The 19,142-nt window shown below is 34.0% G+C and overlaps 1 protein-coding gene across 26 annotated transcripts in view; it reads right to left on the bottom strand.

The window, feature by feature from the left end:
- The window catches only part of PICALM (phosphatidylinositol binding clathrin assembly protein), a 90,764-nt gene that overhangs the window by 53,149 nt on the left and 18,473 nt on the right, over positions 1–19,142 (bottom strand). For all 26 annotated transcript variants that reach the window (XM_019739589.3, XM_019739572.3, XM_019739570.3 and 23 more), the window contains exons 2-4: positions 9,831–9,973; positions 7,113–7,188; positions 3,914–4,016 (exon numbers count right to left, since the gene is read on the bottom strand). In XM_019739589.3, coding sequence (XP_019595148.2) covers positions 3,914–4,016; positions 7,113–7,188; positions 9,831–9,973 — 322 coding nt within the window. The remainder of the gene's footprint in view (positions 1–3,913; positions 4,017–7,112; positions 7,189–9,830; positions 9,974–19,142) is intronic.

The raw sequence follows: 19,142 nt of genomic DNA, 5'->3' as shown, positions 1-19,142 counted from the left end.
ATAAAGTTATTTTTAAAAAGTCAGACAGCTGGCTGAAATAACTAACTGAAGTCCCTCATCTAACTGAAGTGAAGGAAGACTTCAAACCTAGATACATCCAAATAAACAGCCTGTGAGCTCTTAACACTATTCAACAATATTAATTAATAAATAAATAGAGAAGTAGGCAAAGGACATCAAAAGGGAATTAACAAAACACAAATGGTATTTTAACAAAGAGAGAAAGAGACTCAGTATCACCATTTAATTATTCAATCAACTGGTATAGAATGAACACCTTATGATACATATTTTCACCAGAATGGAAGAAAATAGTGAAAGAGGTATTTATAACTGTATTTAAGCCAATAATTTGGTACAATTTTTATAAAGCACAATTTGGTGTTTCCAATTAAAATGTTTTATATATATCTCTATCCTTTGACCTATCAATTCGAAGAATTTATTCTACAGGAAACTTCACTTAAGAATGTAACCATATGCAAAAGGATAGTCAATGCATTGCTCTTATAAGATAAAAAATGAAAATAAATCAAATGCACATCTAGAACATAATTTTATAGCCATTCAAAGGAATGAGACACATCTACGTGTACAGACATTAAAAACGTCTAAAATATATAGTAGGGGAGGAATCTTCAAATAATGCCTAAATATTACATATTAACTTAATTACATTAGACAAAAAAATTATATACAATTAAATATTACATATTAATGTTAATGTAAATATTAAATAAAAATATATGTAATTTACCTAATTTTCTAAGTGCCCTCACACATTTATTTCTATTTACACATAGAAAACAGATTATATACACCAAAATGTTAACATTTCCTACAAGCTGCCTGAATTTTTAAAAAGTTTATTACTTTTGTAAACATAAAAAACTGATTACCCTAATAAATAACATTTTACTATTTGCTACACAAGTCTTCTGCAAAACTGAAAGTATCTTGGGGTTTTTGCCATGACATAATAAATTTAATTGCTGTCACACCCTCAACTTATACTCTATTTCTTATATTTTCTCTTTCCTTACAATTTTCTTTACATACATATATATGTAGGCATATATATCGGGGTTTGTATGTCAATTTTGTGCTTTTCTTGGTTCCACTCAATTATGGCTTTTCTTTGATTCACTTTGCTTTTCCTTAGCATTAAATGAGAGTCATTTCTTTTAACTCAATACTAATTATATTGTGCATAATCAAGGGCTGTTATTCAAATAATAAAAGTTTGCTATATTAAATAAAGAAATGCAGCAACTCTCCTCAATCTCAAAACTGACCCTTTAGATCAGGAAAAAAAAAAAGTTACTATTTTTAAAGTCTATTAATCTGATATCTACAAATAGCCTGAATATCAGTTTTACTGAACACACTTAACAGTGAAGTATTAATATAAGCCCAACTGGAAAATGGTTTATTGCATGGGATACTGGGGTTAAGAATCAAACTTCTAAGATAAATTCCTCTACTATAATCTTCTAAAGTATCTAAATATACAAAACAAAATCTGTGACATCTAGTTTGGGTTAAGTTCCAAGCTAATCACCTCCTGATTAACTTGGACTAGTGGACATAGAACATTTAAGTTCAGCTTTAAAATTTCTTGAGTGGCTAAGACGCTACATCTACATTTACATCAAACTGTTCACTTCAGTTTAGTAATTTAACATTTGAAGAGACCAATTTAAAGAAACATATTAACTGCTTCCATCTTTGGGATCTTTGAGCAGCAGGGAAACTTAGAAAGGCATTCACTATAATATTGCTACAGAAGCCGGATTCCCATTAGGGCAGGATTTCATAGCTACAAGGATCATCAATGCCTCTTTAGTGACTTTTTCCTGAGGTCTCATTGTGTCTCCTAAGAAAAATCCATATACCAAGCACTATCAGGTATAGAAATACTGATTGTCTAATTCATGTGATTAGTTATTGTGCCAAGAAGATTATTTAGGGCACAGCAAAAAAAAATTCATCCTCCGCATCCAAGATTAAAAATTTTAAATACAAAACAGCACTGAAAGAAAACAAAACAGAAAGACATCCCATGTTTATGGATTAGACATAATGTGTGTTAAGATTGTTATACTCCCCAAAATGGTCTACAGATTCAATGCAATCCCTACAAAGTCCCAGCTGCCTTTTCTGCAGAAATTGATAAACTGATCCGAAAATTCACATGAAAATAAATTCAAGGGACCCAAAACAGCCAAAACAACCTTGAAAAACAAGAATAGAGCTGGAAAACTCACATTTCTCAATTTCAAAACTTACTACAAAGCAACAATAATCAAGACAGTGTGGTACTGGCATAGGGATAGACACAGATGAACGGAACAGAATTGAGAGTCCAGAAATAAACCTTTACATTGATGGTCAATTCATTTTCAACAAAGATGCCAAGACCATTCCACTGGAAAAGAACACAGTCTTTACAACAAATAGCACAGTCTTTACAACAAATAGTACAGGAACAACTGCATATCCATAAACAAAAGAATGAATTTGAACCCATACCCCACACCATATACAAAAATTAATTCAAAGTGGATTAAAAACCTAAATATGAGGTAAAATTACAAAACTCTTAGAAAAATTATAGGAGTAAATCTTTATGACCTTAGATTAAGCAATGTTTCCTTAGACATGATGCCAAAAGTACAAGCAACCAAAAAAGATAGATAAATTGGACTTCATTAAAATTAAAAACTTTGATGGAAAGTAAAAAGATAAGCCACAGGAGGGGAGAAAACATTTGCAAATCATGTATGATAAGGGACTGGTGTGTAGACTAATAAAAAAAAAAAACCCTCTTGCAACTCAAGAACAAAAAGACAAATAACCCAATTGAAAAACAAGCAAAGGATCTGAACAGACATTTTTCCAAAGAAGATATACAAATGGCCATTAAGACATTCAACAGTATTGAAAGCTATCAATAATGTTGATGCAAACAAGGAGATGCAAAACAAAATCATAATGATAATACTACTTTACACCCAACAGGATGGCTATAATAAAAAAATAAAAATAAAAAACAGAAAATAACAAGTATTGACAAGAAGGTGGAGAATCCATATACTGATGGATGGGGATATAAAATGGTTCAACTGCTTTGAAAAATGGTTTGGCAATTCCTCAAGAAGTTAAATGTAAGAGTTACCATAGGACCCAGCAATTCCACTCCTAAGTATGTACCCAAGAAAACTGAAAAGAATCCACACAAAAACTTGTACACTAATGCTCATAGCAGCACTATTCCTAATAGCCAAAAAGTAAAAACCACTCAAATGTCCATCAGCTGATAAATAAACCAATGTAATATAACCCATACAACAGAATACTATTCAGCCATAAAAAGCAATGACGTATGGATACATGCTACAACAAGGATGTTACCACTTGAATATACTGTGCTAAGCACAAGAAGCCATACATAAAAGGCCACATACTGTATGATTCCATTTAAATGAAATGTCCAAAATAGGTAAAGCCATAGAATCAGAAGTAGATGTGTGGTTGCCAGGGTTTGGAGAAGAGAAAAATGGGAAGTAATTGCTAACAAGTTTGGGGTTTCTTTTTGGAGCAATTAAATGTTTTGGGATTTGATAGAAGTGATGTTGTGCAACTTTGTAAATATACTAAAAACCACTTAATAGTACATTTTAAAAGGGAAAATTTTATGCTGTATGAACGCTATCTCAGTAAGAGTTATAAAATTAAAAGGAACTTAAAAAAATCCTTGTGCATAAAGTATCTGATGTACTTCAAGGAAAAATGAAGTTCAATCTTTTAAAACTGGCCTGAAATTCCACAAGTCACAATCTAATAATTTCTATTGTTTACATTTTAAAATATTCAAATCCACTAGATGTCAAGGAAAAAAAGCTCAACTCACCCTCTTTTCACTTTTGTGAAATCAAATGCAACTTGTCTGTATGAAACTGCTTTTTCATTTAGATATCTACTATACCGCCTAATAAATGTAGACATGTCATATCCTGTAAGAAAAAAATGAGACAGTTTTCATAAACGATTAAAATCCCAATTTGCTTAGAAAACCAACTTATTTAATCCAATGGCCGTATCTTGGTATCAACTCAATTTAGTGATTTAAATTGAAATTAAATGACTAATGAATAATACCATATTCAAGTCTCTAAGACTTCGCATTTTTTAAGTCAGTTACATCATATGTGGCTTTGAAAAACCTTCCCTCTTAGAATTTCTTTAAAATGATATGCACACACATTTACTTCTAATCAACATTCCAATCTTTCATTTGTCAAGAATTAGAAAAGCATATTCCCTTACATTACTTGATAACCTCATAACTCAAATCTAACATCCTATGGAACCACGACCCCACTCCTCAAATCATTAAGCAATTTTACAATTTTCATACTTCTGAAAATTTTTAGTTATATATTATTTAGAACCATAACTAGATGTGCTAACCGTATAAAAAATACAGAAAATTACTGCATAGTACAATGAAAGAAAGGCAATATGCAAGTGTAAGGCATAACAAAAAAACAATTACATGTTTTCAATAAAACTTTCTAAATGAATACCTAAATAATTCTAAGATTTTGTTTGATTAGAATCATGAGATCTGAAAACTTCAGCGACATAAAATCTGAGCTATGTTATAAAAGGAAAAGAAAAACTTTGTATTTTAGTTACTGCCTGGCTCAAGGAAGTCTATAAATTGTTGCTCCTCATTGAAAAGCCAGGTCCATTTTATTTTGGCTCATCTTCATCTAACAAATTTAACTTTACTTGATGATCTCTGTTACTTCAAAAACACAAAAACAACCAAAAAAGAAAATGTAAAGTGACTGGATTTAACATAATCATCAATTCATTTATTCAGAAACATTTCATCAGTGCCTACTAAGTGCCACTGGAGAAAAATCAACGAACAAAACAAAACAAAACAATCACTGCCCTCATATATTCTCATAGCTACTAGTGTATTCGATAAGATGTTTGTTATACATTCATTCATATTCTCAGCTTCTTAGTTCACACTGCTTCCTCTCTAATCAACTCTACTCCACCCTCTGATGGGGGAAATACCTCTCATCCCTCAGGGCTCAATCTCTGAAACTTTCCCTGAACTCTTTATGCTCCCATATTATTCTTACTTCAACTACAGCTTATAGCTATTATATGTGACAGTATCTATCTAGCTCACTAGACTAGAAGTACATTTATATTTATATACACCTAGTATGTATTTAATAATATAGTACACTCCATCCGACAAAATACATCGGCATCAAAATTATTTTTCAAAAATACCACTGAATTATATGCTTTAATTATTGTTTCAGTCGTATCTTTATAATCTCTTTAGAATATGATCTTTAAATAAAAGGTCTAAAAACTGTTCTCTAGGTGAAAGGAATGAGTCTTAAAACCTTAAGAAAGTGGAAAATCAGTAAGTAGTATGTCACAAAAAATTCACTTGGATATACGTATATACTCTGCTCTAGACAGTAGTGGTTCGCATATTGTTTTCCACAGACTCTAGTTCAAATGAACTGAGTAAGAGGAGCAGCAGGAATAAAAAGATGAGCAGGCAGTTTCGTCCATTAACCTGAAAACAGAGTAGCTCCAATGTTATCTGTCATATATATCGACTTCTACTTATTGGAAAACGGGATTTCACTGCTTATTTTTTTTCCTTAACTACTTACAGCACTACGTGTGTCATTAAAGTAAAAATAATCTTGTAATACTTGGTCCCACGTATAGGTTACTGGTCTTCCAAAATCTTTGGAAGATAGGGTATTCAATCCATTCCACCTAATATTTCTGTCCACCAAAAGTAAACAAGTATTGAACTAGACAGTCCCTAACCCAAACAGAGCTGGTCACTAAATTCCACTGATTTTTATCGCCCCCAAGAGCCACAATTCAGGCTCTCATTAACTCTCAACTGATGACTGCAATGATGACTAGAACAGTCTCCATGTCCAAGGTTTTATCCACTCTAATCCAACCTGCACTGAGTAATGGTGCTTTCTTTATAACACGCACTTCCTCTCCCCTCCTCCCTCAACTCAAAAAAGCCACCACTGTTTCTCACTGCATTATAAAATCCCAACTCTGTGCCTGATTTTGGCCCCAACAGCTTCTTGAGGGCTATCTGCCACTACATGTTCTCCAATACATTATCCATACATTCTAGTCACACTCATTTGTTCTATAAATCTTAAATGTCCCATGTTCTCTCACATCCATGTGTATCTGAGTACCTTTAAGCCAATTCATGTCCTCATCCATCTTTCCAAGCTCAGCACAAATCTCACCTTCTCTAAAGATACTTCCCAGACGGAGCCTTATTGCTGAATATTCCCAAGTCATTTGGTATGTCTTTTATGAGGTTCTTTGTAGAGCTGACATACTAACCACCTGGTTCTGCAACTACGTACAGTAGATCCCATGAGGACAGAATGTGCATGGAGAGCCACACCACCAGATTACAGCACTTTTAAGTTTTTGAATTAAAAGTAAAAATAAGATACGAAAGCAGGTGTGAGTATCAATGAGCAATTCATCTGAATAAAACACTAGTTACCATTGCTACTAAAATGTATAATATTCCCAACTACATTTCTTGGAATAAAGCAAAAAATATTAACAATGAAAACAGATATTTACATAGTGTTTCCTTTGTGCCGGGCAGCGTTTTAAGCAGTTTACATTTATTAACTAGGTTAAGCCTCATGACAACTCTATAGGGTAGGTGCTATCATTATTTGTGATTTTACGGATGCAGAAAGGTGAAGTAACTTGCTCAAGTTCATGCAGCTGGGGAGTAGTAGAAATGGGATTCAAACCCAGGCAGTCCAGTTCCAGAATCATGCTCTCAAACCACTACCCTATTCTGTGCCTCAAAGAGTTTGGGGTGTCAAGTAGTAAAGTCAATCTTAATCTTCACATTAAAAGACAGTCTTTTCTTACCTACAACCTTCACTAAAATATGAGGTTCCTCTACAGCATTATGTTTTAAAAGACAAATTTTAACTCTGTGGTAATCATATGGGGTCACTCTTGATTTTCTATAATTAGTAAGTTGTCTTTACCTTGCAATCCACTTTTATCCAAAAAATTGCTTAAGTTAAACAACGTGTTTCTTGACGCCAAATACTGAATGAAACGCTGAAAAAAAAAAATAATCATGTCAAATTAAAGTTTCACCATCTAACAAACTAATTTCAGAATTAGGGGGAGAAATTGTGACTAACACATTCCATTAAGCTTATCTAGTTTAAATTTTTCATCCTCGGTCCTCCCATTTACTAGTTACCAAACATAATACATATCTTTCACAGCATATATGGCACCCTAAACTAACACACTAGGATTTTAAAGAACTATTTGTAAATCAAAGACTCATCTTGCATCACTTACCCTAAAACAACCTGTTCAAAAAGACAGTATTAGACTCTGAGTTTCATATGCTTTGATAATTCTTTGTTGTGGGGCCTGTACTGTACATTATAAGATGTTTAGAAGCATCCCCCTCCAGTTGTAACAAATGTCCCCGGGGATGAGGGAGTCACTCCCCTGTCCTCCCCTGCGCTATTCAAGAACCACTATTCCATGGTATTCCCATGACTACAGCAGAATGAAACCCTATGCATGCTCTCTTACAGGCTAGTAACAACTGCTGGTGAGAAAACCTGAGGATTGCATATGCTAGCACAGAAAAATGAGCAGAGCATTGGATTTGTCTTAGTTACGTAAGGGAAACTAAACATAAGTTTATCTAAGAACCACACTGAAATGCTATCTTTCTCCTCCTGCCAGTCGACTGTAAGGAATGACAGTTAACTTTATGTTTCTTTGCCTTTATCAAGGTTTTCTTTCTAGTATTATCACCTGATTTACAGCCTCTGAAAACCACCACTTTTGCTTCTTTATCTCACATTGTAGTTGGTTATATATTTATGGCTTTATATTTTTAAAAATAAAAAACAGTTGACCCTTGAACAATGCATTAATTTTATATGCTTTAAAACTGTTTTTTAAAAATAAAAAACAGTTGACCCTTGAACAATGGATTCGGGGTGCCAGTTCCTGTGCAGTCAAAACTCCATGTGTAACTTCTGACTCCCCCAAAACTTAACTACTAATAGCCTACTGTTGAAACTTTACCGGTAACATAAACAGTCACATAACACATACTTTATATGCTGCATGTATTATATACCATACACTTACAATAAAGATAGAGAAAAGAAAATGTTAAAAAATCATAAAGAAAATACATTTACAGTATTTATTGAAAAAAATCCACATGTAAGTAGACCTGAGAAGTACAAGCCCATGTTGTTAAAGGTCAACTGCACATTTTAAAAAGGTGAAAAAAGCATATAAACCTGATATTCTTTGGAATAAATGATAATGATCTTAAGTAAACACATTCCTGATAAAAGTAAACTATTGTCCTAATTAAGATAAAAATGTTTCAAGTTACATTGAAGCTAGTATACAAACATTTCTATTGACTCTGCACAGTGGTTATAATGAATTACAAAGCAACTGAGTAACATGTCCTAAAAATGGTCATGCCTATCGACTAAGTATTTCAGGTAACACTTCTGGAAATAATTTTTAAAACTTAAAAACTACAAATAAAATCATTCATTGTGGTGCTCTAACTAAATTTCCAGCAAAGGTAACAGTTAAGAAAATCATGGAATACATGATCAATTATGTAATAATTAAAGATGATAAAGAATGTAGATGCTTATGGTGTGATATATAAACTAAATATAATATTTTATCTAGATTACGCTAATGGCTATAAAAAATACTTTTGGACAAGCACCAAAAGGGAACACCAAAGTGTGCAGCAAATAGATCTTGTTGAATGATAAAATTGTGGGTAAATTCCTGTTTTAATTCTGAACTTTATGATGCTCTATTGGTATCAAAGATAACAGAAGAGTCTCATGACTGAAAAGCCCAAAATAACAAGTAAAGTGATGGATGTCAGAAAGTCATCATGCTCAGAAGTCTAACGTCCTTGACTGACATCCTTCCTTATCTCTATGGAAGCTAGCTATCTCCCAATAAGCACTGGGCTGCATTTTTCTCAGGTACATAATGTCGATTTATCTAGTTCCACTAGAATGTTCATTTAAAACAATTCTAAATGTTCCTTTTAATACAATTTTACAAGTTAAGTATTCTGGACTGAGAAAAGCATTTCAGGTAATAACTCAAAAATGAGCTGCTTAGGCTATCATGGAAACAAGATGATTCTCTCCAAATATTAAACTGCAAAAGCTTGTGCATCTTATGTGTTCCCCTTCTGAGCAGAGAAGATTTCAGAACACCTCTCTGCTGAAGAAGGCATTCTTCAATCAGTCCCTCTAGCAAAAGGCCATCACACCCGTGTAATTAATTAGGCAATGTGCTTTCATAGACAACCATATGAGATCAGACAGAAATCTACAGTAAAAAGCAACTGGATACAGACAGATATACAGTCCATCAATATACAAGGCCTGCAAAGACCAGTGCTGCTTATAGAACCCACCTCTAGGCATCAAGTTTTGCTTCTTGATCCCATTATTGAAGCCCTATAAACTCTTACCCACTTGCTGCTTTCTGGCTTACAGGTCACCTGCACTCAAATTGAGAGGTCTACAGTTGTATTTCTTCCTAGGCACCTTGCCTTTTTAACCTATATTATTCAGTTGCTGAAGCCATTCCTCAAGTTTCAGTGAGAGAAGCACGCTGAATAATCAGGCAACACACCAGGATACTTGTTAACCCCAAATGCTGCTTACCTCATTTCCATACACCATCAAATGATGAGTTGTAATGAGAGATTTGAAGACCACCACCCAACTACTGTTAGTAGTTCTTTCAAATAAACTGTCTGCCAACTGTGGGATGTTCACATTCATCTCATTTGTGCACTGAATTAAGTCTGAAAAAAACAAAAAAAAATAATTTACTCTCTTGTCTTTAATTTATTGGTAATCCCAGATTTGCATACTAACAGGTGAAAGGTCTGAACGAGTAAAGCATCAATAGATAGTTTGGAGAACCTGTTAAAAAGCTCTGGGAACAACTGAGACCACTGCAAGCTACCTGAGAATTAAACAATGTATTCATTAGGGTCACATAAATGATCAATAATAGCAGAAAGTAAACCAAACTCCCTCAGGGAGTCATTTACCCTCAAGTGTTTCATTTATCTCAAAAGGAATTGTTTCAAGGCGTGGAGGAGCTTTCAGTTCTCTTACTACTCATAAACCTTCAGAGTAACAAATAGCATTATTCATCCCTACCTTTTAAAAAAACCTTTTTAAAAAAATCATACACATGGAAGCATGAAAAAGCTGAAGGTCAAACTACCTTTATTAATATCCTCCCTAGAATGCTGTGTTTGCACTAAAAGGAAGATAACAGATACATGTGGTATCTGAGAGGGTAGGATCTCAGTTTGTTTATATAATTCTCCTTCTTTTCTCCCTTTAGTTCTACTGAGTTATCTCAGATATCAGTTGGTAGTCACTAGCTAACACCGACAAACAAAACTGAAAATGGACTAAAGTTTCTTACTGCAATAAATTTCCAAATAAGAAATGATCCAGAAACTCTACTCAACATTACCCTGAAAAAGTTAAAACAATATTAAGTTCCAATTTTGTATTTCTAACTGGCATGCTTTACTATAAAACAGTCTAACGTCCAATTGTTTTAGTACCAAAACTGGAAAAAAAAAAAAAAAACTTCTAAAAGACCACAAGGTTTCACCTCCAGTTGCTTAAAGATTATTGCCAAATTCAATAAAGAAATTACAAAATAGGATCCAATTTAGAGAACAGAGAGGAAGACCAAGAAATGAGTTGTTTTACTTTTAAAGTATGTATAAAACAAGTATAAGTATCTCAGTTGTAACTACCATAAAGGGAAAAAAAATTAAAGTTATTCATGACTCATTAGCAATTTGTTCACTTCTAATGCATAACGATTAAATATGAATTCAAGTGATCTACCTTGGCCTTAACTGCTAGCAAGAAACATTAATGTAACTGACCATTTATCTGCTAATAATCTTACAAAACTGTTTGTTTTAATAGGTCCAATTATTATACAAAGTTACATTTGATAAGGAAACCAAACGCATTTTACTCCTACACAAGTAGTTATCCTGGCCAACAATGCTTAAAGAACAAAGTACAACAGTGCCCATGAAACACAATGGCACAAGGCTTTTACAATTCAGACTACTTGCAACAAAAATTACATAGCACATTCATTTTGCAGGTGTATAGTTCAGCTTCTAATAGTAAAAAGTAAAATTTGCTCTCTGCCTTCTTTGAATCTTCTTAAATAGTACTGTATACCTTTCCTACGGCACTGAATATATTGTACTTGCCTTATTCCCAGAGCTAAGCTTTCTCCTTCTCTCAAAATATACTGAGGGGAAGGCCTATCTGTCTCTTGCTCATTTTGAATCCTTTAAAACTTCAAGCACAGTGGTTAAGTTCTGAACTTGTTATATTCCTAGCTTTTCCCTGTATTTGTTTTTATATATCTAATTTTTCTATATCCTTCCTAAAACTGTCTTAAGCTATTCAATTCTTAAATATGTTATTTCCTCACAATGGCATCCAGTCATTTTACTCTTCAGAATCTTATTTTATTCGTTTTCAAAATTGAACCTGTCACAAAATTTGTCACGCTACTGCCTGCGCCAAAGGTACTCCAATGTGTGTTTATATACACTCCCTGAAGCCAATGAGTAACCAAGTCTCCTAAACCTCCATCAATTCCACTTTCTCCTCCCCATCACACTATCACGGTCAAAGCCAGAGTTCAGATCCTATTTATTTCTTAACTAGGGGCTACCACTACTCCTGGGAGCATTCGAAAATTAGGAAATAAGATTATCATACTCTCTGAGGACACGGAAGAGGACTTCCAGAACTGCTTCAGAAAGCGGCAAGAACAATGGGAAAGTGTTCGAAGTGAGACGCAATATTTTGAGGGGAATTAATGGCAATGTGTTTTTTACTGTAATCAATTTTTTTATTTAAACATTCACTGTATTGTTTGATCACACCTCGGATCGCTATTTCACATGAAGGATGAGGAGACTGACTGTCCTATATTGAGCAATCAGCACTCCACAATTAGAAAGTGTCCCCAAAGCACTCCCCACCCCAAAGTGTCCCCACTGATAAATGCTGGACTTCCTCATTTTCAATGACACCTGATTTGGGGTCTCACCCACCTCACACCCCCAAACATTCTCTAAATTGGCCACAAAACGATCCACAACACAACAGTGACTATCACTGTCTAACTTCTAACTTAAAGGATGGTATACATTTTGCCCTTGTCAATATCCTCCTTCTTGAAACTCAGTTTCTAACACAAAACCACCAGTGTTCTGTGATGTACCTTGCTGCAGTTTCATACAGAAATCTTTCCATTCTTGCTCATACTTCAAAACGAATGAAGGCTTCCCCTCTGTGAAGTCTTCCCCTTCATACATTAAGGTACCTTCCAGTCACTAAAGTTGGCACATAATTCTACACTACATAATTACTCTGTAATTATTTACTTCCAAATCATTCTCTTCTACTTGACCAAGAGAATTTAAGAGGAGCCTGCAAACATTTTTGTTAGCAATTTCTTTTTTTCTTTTTTGTAATTAAAGTTTACTGGGGTGACAATGGTTAGTCAAGTTACATAGATTTCAGGTGTACAATTCTGTAACACATCATCTATAAATCACATTGCGTGTTCACCACCCAGAGTCAGTTCTCTTTCCATCACCATATATTAGAGCAATTTCCATACTATTCATCACGGAGGTAATAAACTGCTAGTCAGATAAAGCCTGATTTTAAATGAAGCCCACATGTATAGAGACTTCAGTTTCAACTACAGTATTTTATGCATAGAACATATATAATCTATCTGCTGCCTTTGTGATAAGCTCTCCCCTCTGCATCACTTGGCTGCAGTTACACCGATGTCTCCTTTGCAATGCTTCCCACAAGCTGAGTACCCTTACCTCAGGTGCCCAGCACTTGCTGCTGCTTCAGCCTGGAATACTCTTCTCCCAGATATCTATACTTCTTGCTCCCTCGCTTTATTCCTATAGATCTTTGCTTAAATGTCACAGTATCAGATGAATGTCTCTGAATAGTTACAACACTCTTATACCTCTAAACACTCATTATAATCCCTTACTTTGATTTCTCTCCAAAGTACTTACCATCATATCTAACTCATCCTAATTTGTTTAGTCTTTTCTCTCTCCCAATTAAAATATAAGTTCCATGTGAGCAGGGCTATTTTGTTCTCTCCTGTATCCCAAAGGCTTAGAACAGTGTCTCGCATATAGTAGTCACTCTTTCTTTACTTTTTGAGTAACTACATTCATTTTAGTATGCATGTGGACAGTCCTAACATTTTTTCAAAAAGCATCCAAAAATGGTAATTTTTACATAGACTAAACCAACAATCTACAACTATGTGCACAACTTGCTCTTCCCAAAAGGTTTAAGTACAAACCTGAGACCATTACGTATGAAAATTTTCAAATTTCAAGTTAAAGGAGATCTAACAAATAAAGGTTTTATTGTAATGCTTATGAAAACTATAGTATTCTTTAGAAATGACCACATAAAAACTGAAGAATAACTCCAGAAGCCAAAATACAACACTTCACATATAACAGGAAAAATGAAATAAGAGTTCATGCTGAGATTATGAAGCCAGAGTAGACCAAATGCAAAACCAAAGTTATATAAATATGACGGAGAGAAAAAAAAACACTGAATAGTTACACAAACTCTGCAGAACATACTTCCCCATAGCATTTTAACTCAACCAGTCATTTTCTCCATGCAGTAATTTGTCCTTCGCACAATGTTTCTACTATAGTAGTAACTTAAAAATGCTTCCAAGTCTGAGCTCCAACAACTCAGGAAGGAAATGTTTCCCCACCTCTGACTAACCAAAAGCAAATAGTTCCAAACAAAAGATTGCATATTATGGCAATCTTGATAGGTACTGCTTTTTCCGTTCTCAATCTGAGAGATCTCATTTCTTAAAAAGCACAAACTTGGCATTAAATTTCCCTTACCAATCAAAAGGGTTCCAAAGTAGAAACACATATTGTTTTAGTTATTTACCTTAAGAATATAAAAACTAAAATACTTTCTTAAATATAACATTAACAATTAAAAAAAAAAAACTACGTGGTGTAAAGGTTTTTGCTTTAGGTATGTGAGAATTCATGAGGATTTCTAGTATTTAAGGGAAGGAAGAAAATAGGCCTCCCGTGGAAATGAGCATTTTTCCAAAGAGAGATGGTAGAAGGAACCAATTCCTACTATACAAAATGCTCTCACTTTTGTTTTTTATATGCTAATCCAACAAACAATGGTTGGGGGAGACAACATAAATGTGAATTGTATTAACATAGGTAAGGTGCTTGCCCAAAGGTAAGGTCAAAGGAGCTCACTACTAAGTGACAGATTTATTAATAGAATTAAATTTTTGTAAGAGATAAGGGTGATTGGAAACTTATACAAAGTGAATACCCAACTAGCCAATTTAATGCAAGTCCTAAATTTATTTTAATGGAAGTCCTAAATTTCTAACTAATTTAACAAAAACAGTAAGAAAAGTAGTGAAATGCAAAAAACAGTATTTTTGTAGTTAGGGAAAAATGTTCAGCAAATTAAAAAAAATTAGAAGTGACTGGTTACCAGATGATTTCATTAATCTTATAGCCCTATTCCTAGTGTAGCCCACAAGCCTATATAGACCTCCCCAGGCAGAGTTCATTAACCTTAGAAACTTAGGGCACTTAGGGTTCACTTCCACAGCAAGTCAGGCAACCCAGCCAGTGGCATATACTATTAGCATAATGTAGAGGCCTGAGTTCCCATCTAAACAGGCACTCAACTAGGCTAAATCCAAACTATGCTTATATGCTTTATTAGATTTTCTAAATGAACTTGGCTAAAAACAACAGCAAGTTATTTACCTTAAGAATATAGGTTTAAAAAAAAAAAAGGTTAAAAAAAAAAGTATCATGATAATGTAGCCAAGTGCTACTATTCCTTTCAAAAGAGTTACTTTGAATGATACTGTTTCCCTGAAAATAAGACCTAGTCAGACAATCAGCTCTAATGCGTCTTTTGGAGCAAAACTTAATGTAAGACTCGGTCTTATTTTACTATACTATACTTATATCTTATATAAGACCGGGTCTCATATTAATTTTTGCTCCAAAAGACACATTAGAGCTGATTGTCCGGCTAGGTCTTATTTTCAGGGAAACACTGCCCTCTTTGCAATTGCCTTTAGAATGAATTTAGGTAACATAAGACTGATTTTTTTCAAACATCTAGAAAATTGGCAATATACTCAGTTTGGAAGGCAAGTTAAGCAGTTCGTCAAATGTTGCTTCATTATCCTATCTTTGAAATTTTTTCTGGATAAGAGTACAAATAAAAGGAACAAATATTCACCAAGAAACAGTAACCAGAGGTAAGAAAAGTTTCTGAACTTCTGTTATAAAGGATCAGCAACACTTTTTTCATTTAACATAAATTTTAAAGTATTTAGAAAACATGTCATTTGAAATCAGACTTAAGCCAAAAGAAATTATACACAAAGAGGCATATCTGCCCGTCAGAAGTGTCAAATGTCTGCGAAATAGAATGAACTGTTACATCTTTCTCCATTCAATTCTTTTGTGTGTGTAAAGGGTCACAAAGTATGGTCCAAATTAAGATGTAACTTACAATTTTATCTTTAAAGTTTGTGGGGTCCTCTGTGAGAAATACAGTATTATACTTTAACACAATTTCCATTAGAATTAACTTAAAAAGTATGGTCTTCACAGAATAATTTAAACGTTAATAAGTCTAACCAACATTTTAACTGGAATGAAGACTCACAATATAGAATGCTCAGCATGAGTAACAGGACGGAGTTAATTTGAAAAGAGGAGAGAAGACATTCAGAGTTATTAAAAAGAAATGACAAAGATATCCAAATGACTGATAAAAGTACTACAAAGCTAAGGGACCGAAGTAAGTGGACATGCCCAATAGTGATAGGGTAATTCATTAAATGACAGCAGTCTGACAATGAAATACTAAGAGACTGACAAACACGTGGCAAAAAAAGAAGCCAACCGGGGGAAACGCTTGCAGTATATTAAATCAAAACCATGTTAAAAAAAAAAATAAAGATTCCGTTTTTTAAAAACTGTAGCTATATTTTGATTTATACTGACTGTATTTGCCCAAATACAGGGTGATGCAAATAGGACACTTCCAAAATTATTCAGCAACTAAGTTACATGTGAACAGGTAGTCAAAACCAATACGTAACAAAACTATATTACTATTTTTTCCCCTAATTTTACAAATTTCAGTAAGCACCTCTCACGTCACACAGCAAACACCAATCCTGTACTGCAATTCATTCTAGACCCTTTGGAGCATATCACGATCGCTGGCAGAAAGCACAGCCGTGACAGGTTCCTTCATTTCCTAATGATGTGAGGAAGGCATGGTAAACATAAGAGTTGTATAGTATAACAGATGGAAATCTTGTAGCCACTGTTACAGAGGTAGGCCAATACTTTGGGTAGAAATTCTAGTTCTCACCATGGTGGATAACGAGGAATCTTCCAGAACCCACAAAGAAAGTAAGGCAAAATCCCATCTTACTAAAAAAAACTAGTTGCAGCTATAGAGAAAACCAATTTGTTAGAACTAGATAATGCTATTACTGTTACTGTGTTCTCTGCCAAATGAATGGACTAAAGATTCACACATGTGAAAACTAAGAAATGTAAAAATAACCCTACACTTTGATAAAAGTACATGCTATATGCGTATTTAGCCTGGTTATTGAGTAATACGTTTTTCTTGCCTGATTTTTTTTTTTAAAATCACCATGTAAAAGGAGAGGTTTTCAACCCCCTAAAAAAACTATTCAACAGAAATGCTGCTGTTAAGCCTTCACAATCCTCTTATCTGGCTGTTTTTTGTTTGTTTGGTTTTGGTTTTTAGGAAGATACATTAACCTGAAAAGATCTCCATCAGTGCTAATTTCAGGTAGCTATGGAGGCCACCTAAGGAAATCAATTTTTAAAAAAAAGAGGAATAAAAAAATGTAACAGATTTTGGAGGCATTCCTGAGGATACATCACACAACTGGGGATATATCAAGTGCTGTGTGTCTTCAGAACACTTTAAAAAGCAACAGAAGAGAAAGGACTGACCTCCTTTATATCTGTAGCAGAGGAAAGAAGTGGAACTAGAGAGGGAACACCTAAGAGAAGAAATTCAGATGGAGCTAGGTAACAAAGCCAATCCTGGGGTACTCTATATTAACGTCTGGCTAAAATGAGCCTCTTAAGTCATAGCTGAACACAAGCCAAGTTTGCTGAATTGTCCATATTTTAATTTACAAACTGCAAAATAAATTGTTTTAGTTAATAGAATCATTATGTAATTGCCCTAAAATTTTAATCATACAAAAAGCATCCTTTTCAAATCAGACCAAACGACTGTCTCTTAAAATTATCTATCATTATTTATGCATTTGCCTCTTAGCCCGTAAATCTTTTATAATTACACAAAATCTTACAAAAAGAAAGTTTAAATCATGAAAATTCTCTATAGAGAACATAGACTCTTGGAATACTCTCAGAATTCATTGCCACTGACTTATTTCTCAAGTGAAAGGGTCATCCTCCTCCCCAGTCCCCCACACCATTATCAAAAGGTTTTTGTCTACTATGTAAGCATTCTTAATATTAAAAAAGTCTGAAACCGCAGAGCTTCTCCTTGGCATTCTGCTGTATTCTGCATTCCTACCACTAGATGGACGACTACACAGAGAAACAATAGGACTCCGGCAAGAATAGAAATGGGTTCAGGCTTGCCGATAAACAAACTCCCTAATTTCGAGATTGTTTAGGGTTCCATTCTAGTATTCCAAAGTGGTGATTTCCAAATCTATACACCATACTCCCACCCCAGATTCCAACTAAGGATATAAGAGGTGCGGAGAACCATATTTTAGTAAGCACTACCTCAAAGATAACTATCATTCTGTGTTAATTTTTAATTTACTAGAAAATATTAGGTTGGTGCAAAAGTAATTATGGTTTTTGCAATTATTTTTAACCTTTAAACCGCAATTACTTTTGCACCAACCTGATATAAGATGATAATAAAAAGTTACTTATTGAATAAAATACATCACATAATATAAGAATTAATTTATTTGAACTGAATAGGAAAACAAAATGAAAGCATTACAGTTCTCCAACATTAAAAAAAAAAACAACCACATGATCTTCATGGTATAAACAAAGATGTTCTCCTTCCCTTCTTTGAAGATCTGAAGTTTAAAATTACAACCCCACCTGTAGGAAAGAAAACATATTAAGTACCAAGTAATTTAAGAATAAATGCCCAAATTACAAATTTTCTTTTCTTTTTTTTCACTCTAAGAACTTACTAGTAATTCATCAGCTCCATTAAGAAGTTATAACCAGGATTCTCAAAAACAATCTTATACTGGATCAGAAACACGTAAAACAACATTTCTTTAAAAAAATAATAAAAGGTCAACTAACAATACATCATGAGTATTATTACCTCCACATGCCATAAATCAAAACAGTCCGGGGAGGCAGGAAAAAATGGAAAGAATCCTTTCATTCCAACAAGACCAGGAAATAGGAACCAAAGCTTGAGAGGCTCTGTGAGTAATATCACAGACTCTACAAGGGAAAAAAAATTATCTGGAGAGGTTCAAGAAATTGCAACTAAGTCTGGAGAAAACTGTGTTATTAGTCCGAGGTGATCAAGTGTCCTGGTTTTCCTGGAACAGTCCTGGTTACACCTGTTGTACCAGTGTCCCATTCAGACAGCATATCCTTTCACTCTCAAAAGTGACCCAGTTTGGAATAAATTATATGTCACCCTAGTTATAAGTGACCTAATAAAAATCTACATGTAGCTAAGGAATTAATACACTACCATCATCTACTCCTGGTGGATTTGCATTTTTCTTTCTATGAGCATGATATT

Source organism: Rhinolophus sinicus, chromosome 14 (genome assembly GCF_057876585.1).
Source record: "Rhinolophus sinicus isolate RSI-liver-muscle chromosome 14, RSI-T2T, whole genome shotgun sequence".
NCBI classification, from domain to species: domain Eukaryota; kingdom Metazoa; phylum Chordata; class Mammalia; order Chiroptera; family Rhinolophidae; genus Rhinolophus; species Rhinolophus sinicus.
The sequence above is the reverse complement of the archived record's forward strand: the minus strand, read 5'-3'. Positions and strand labels throughout refer to the sequence as shown.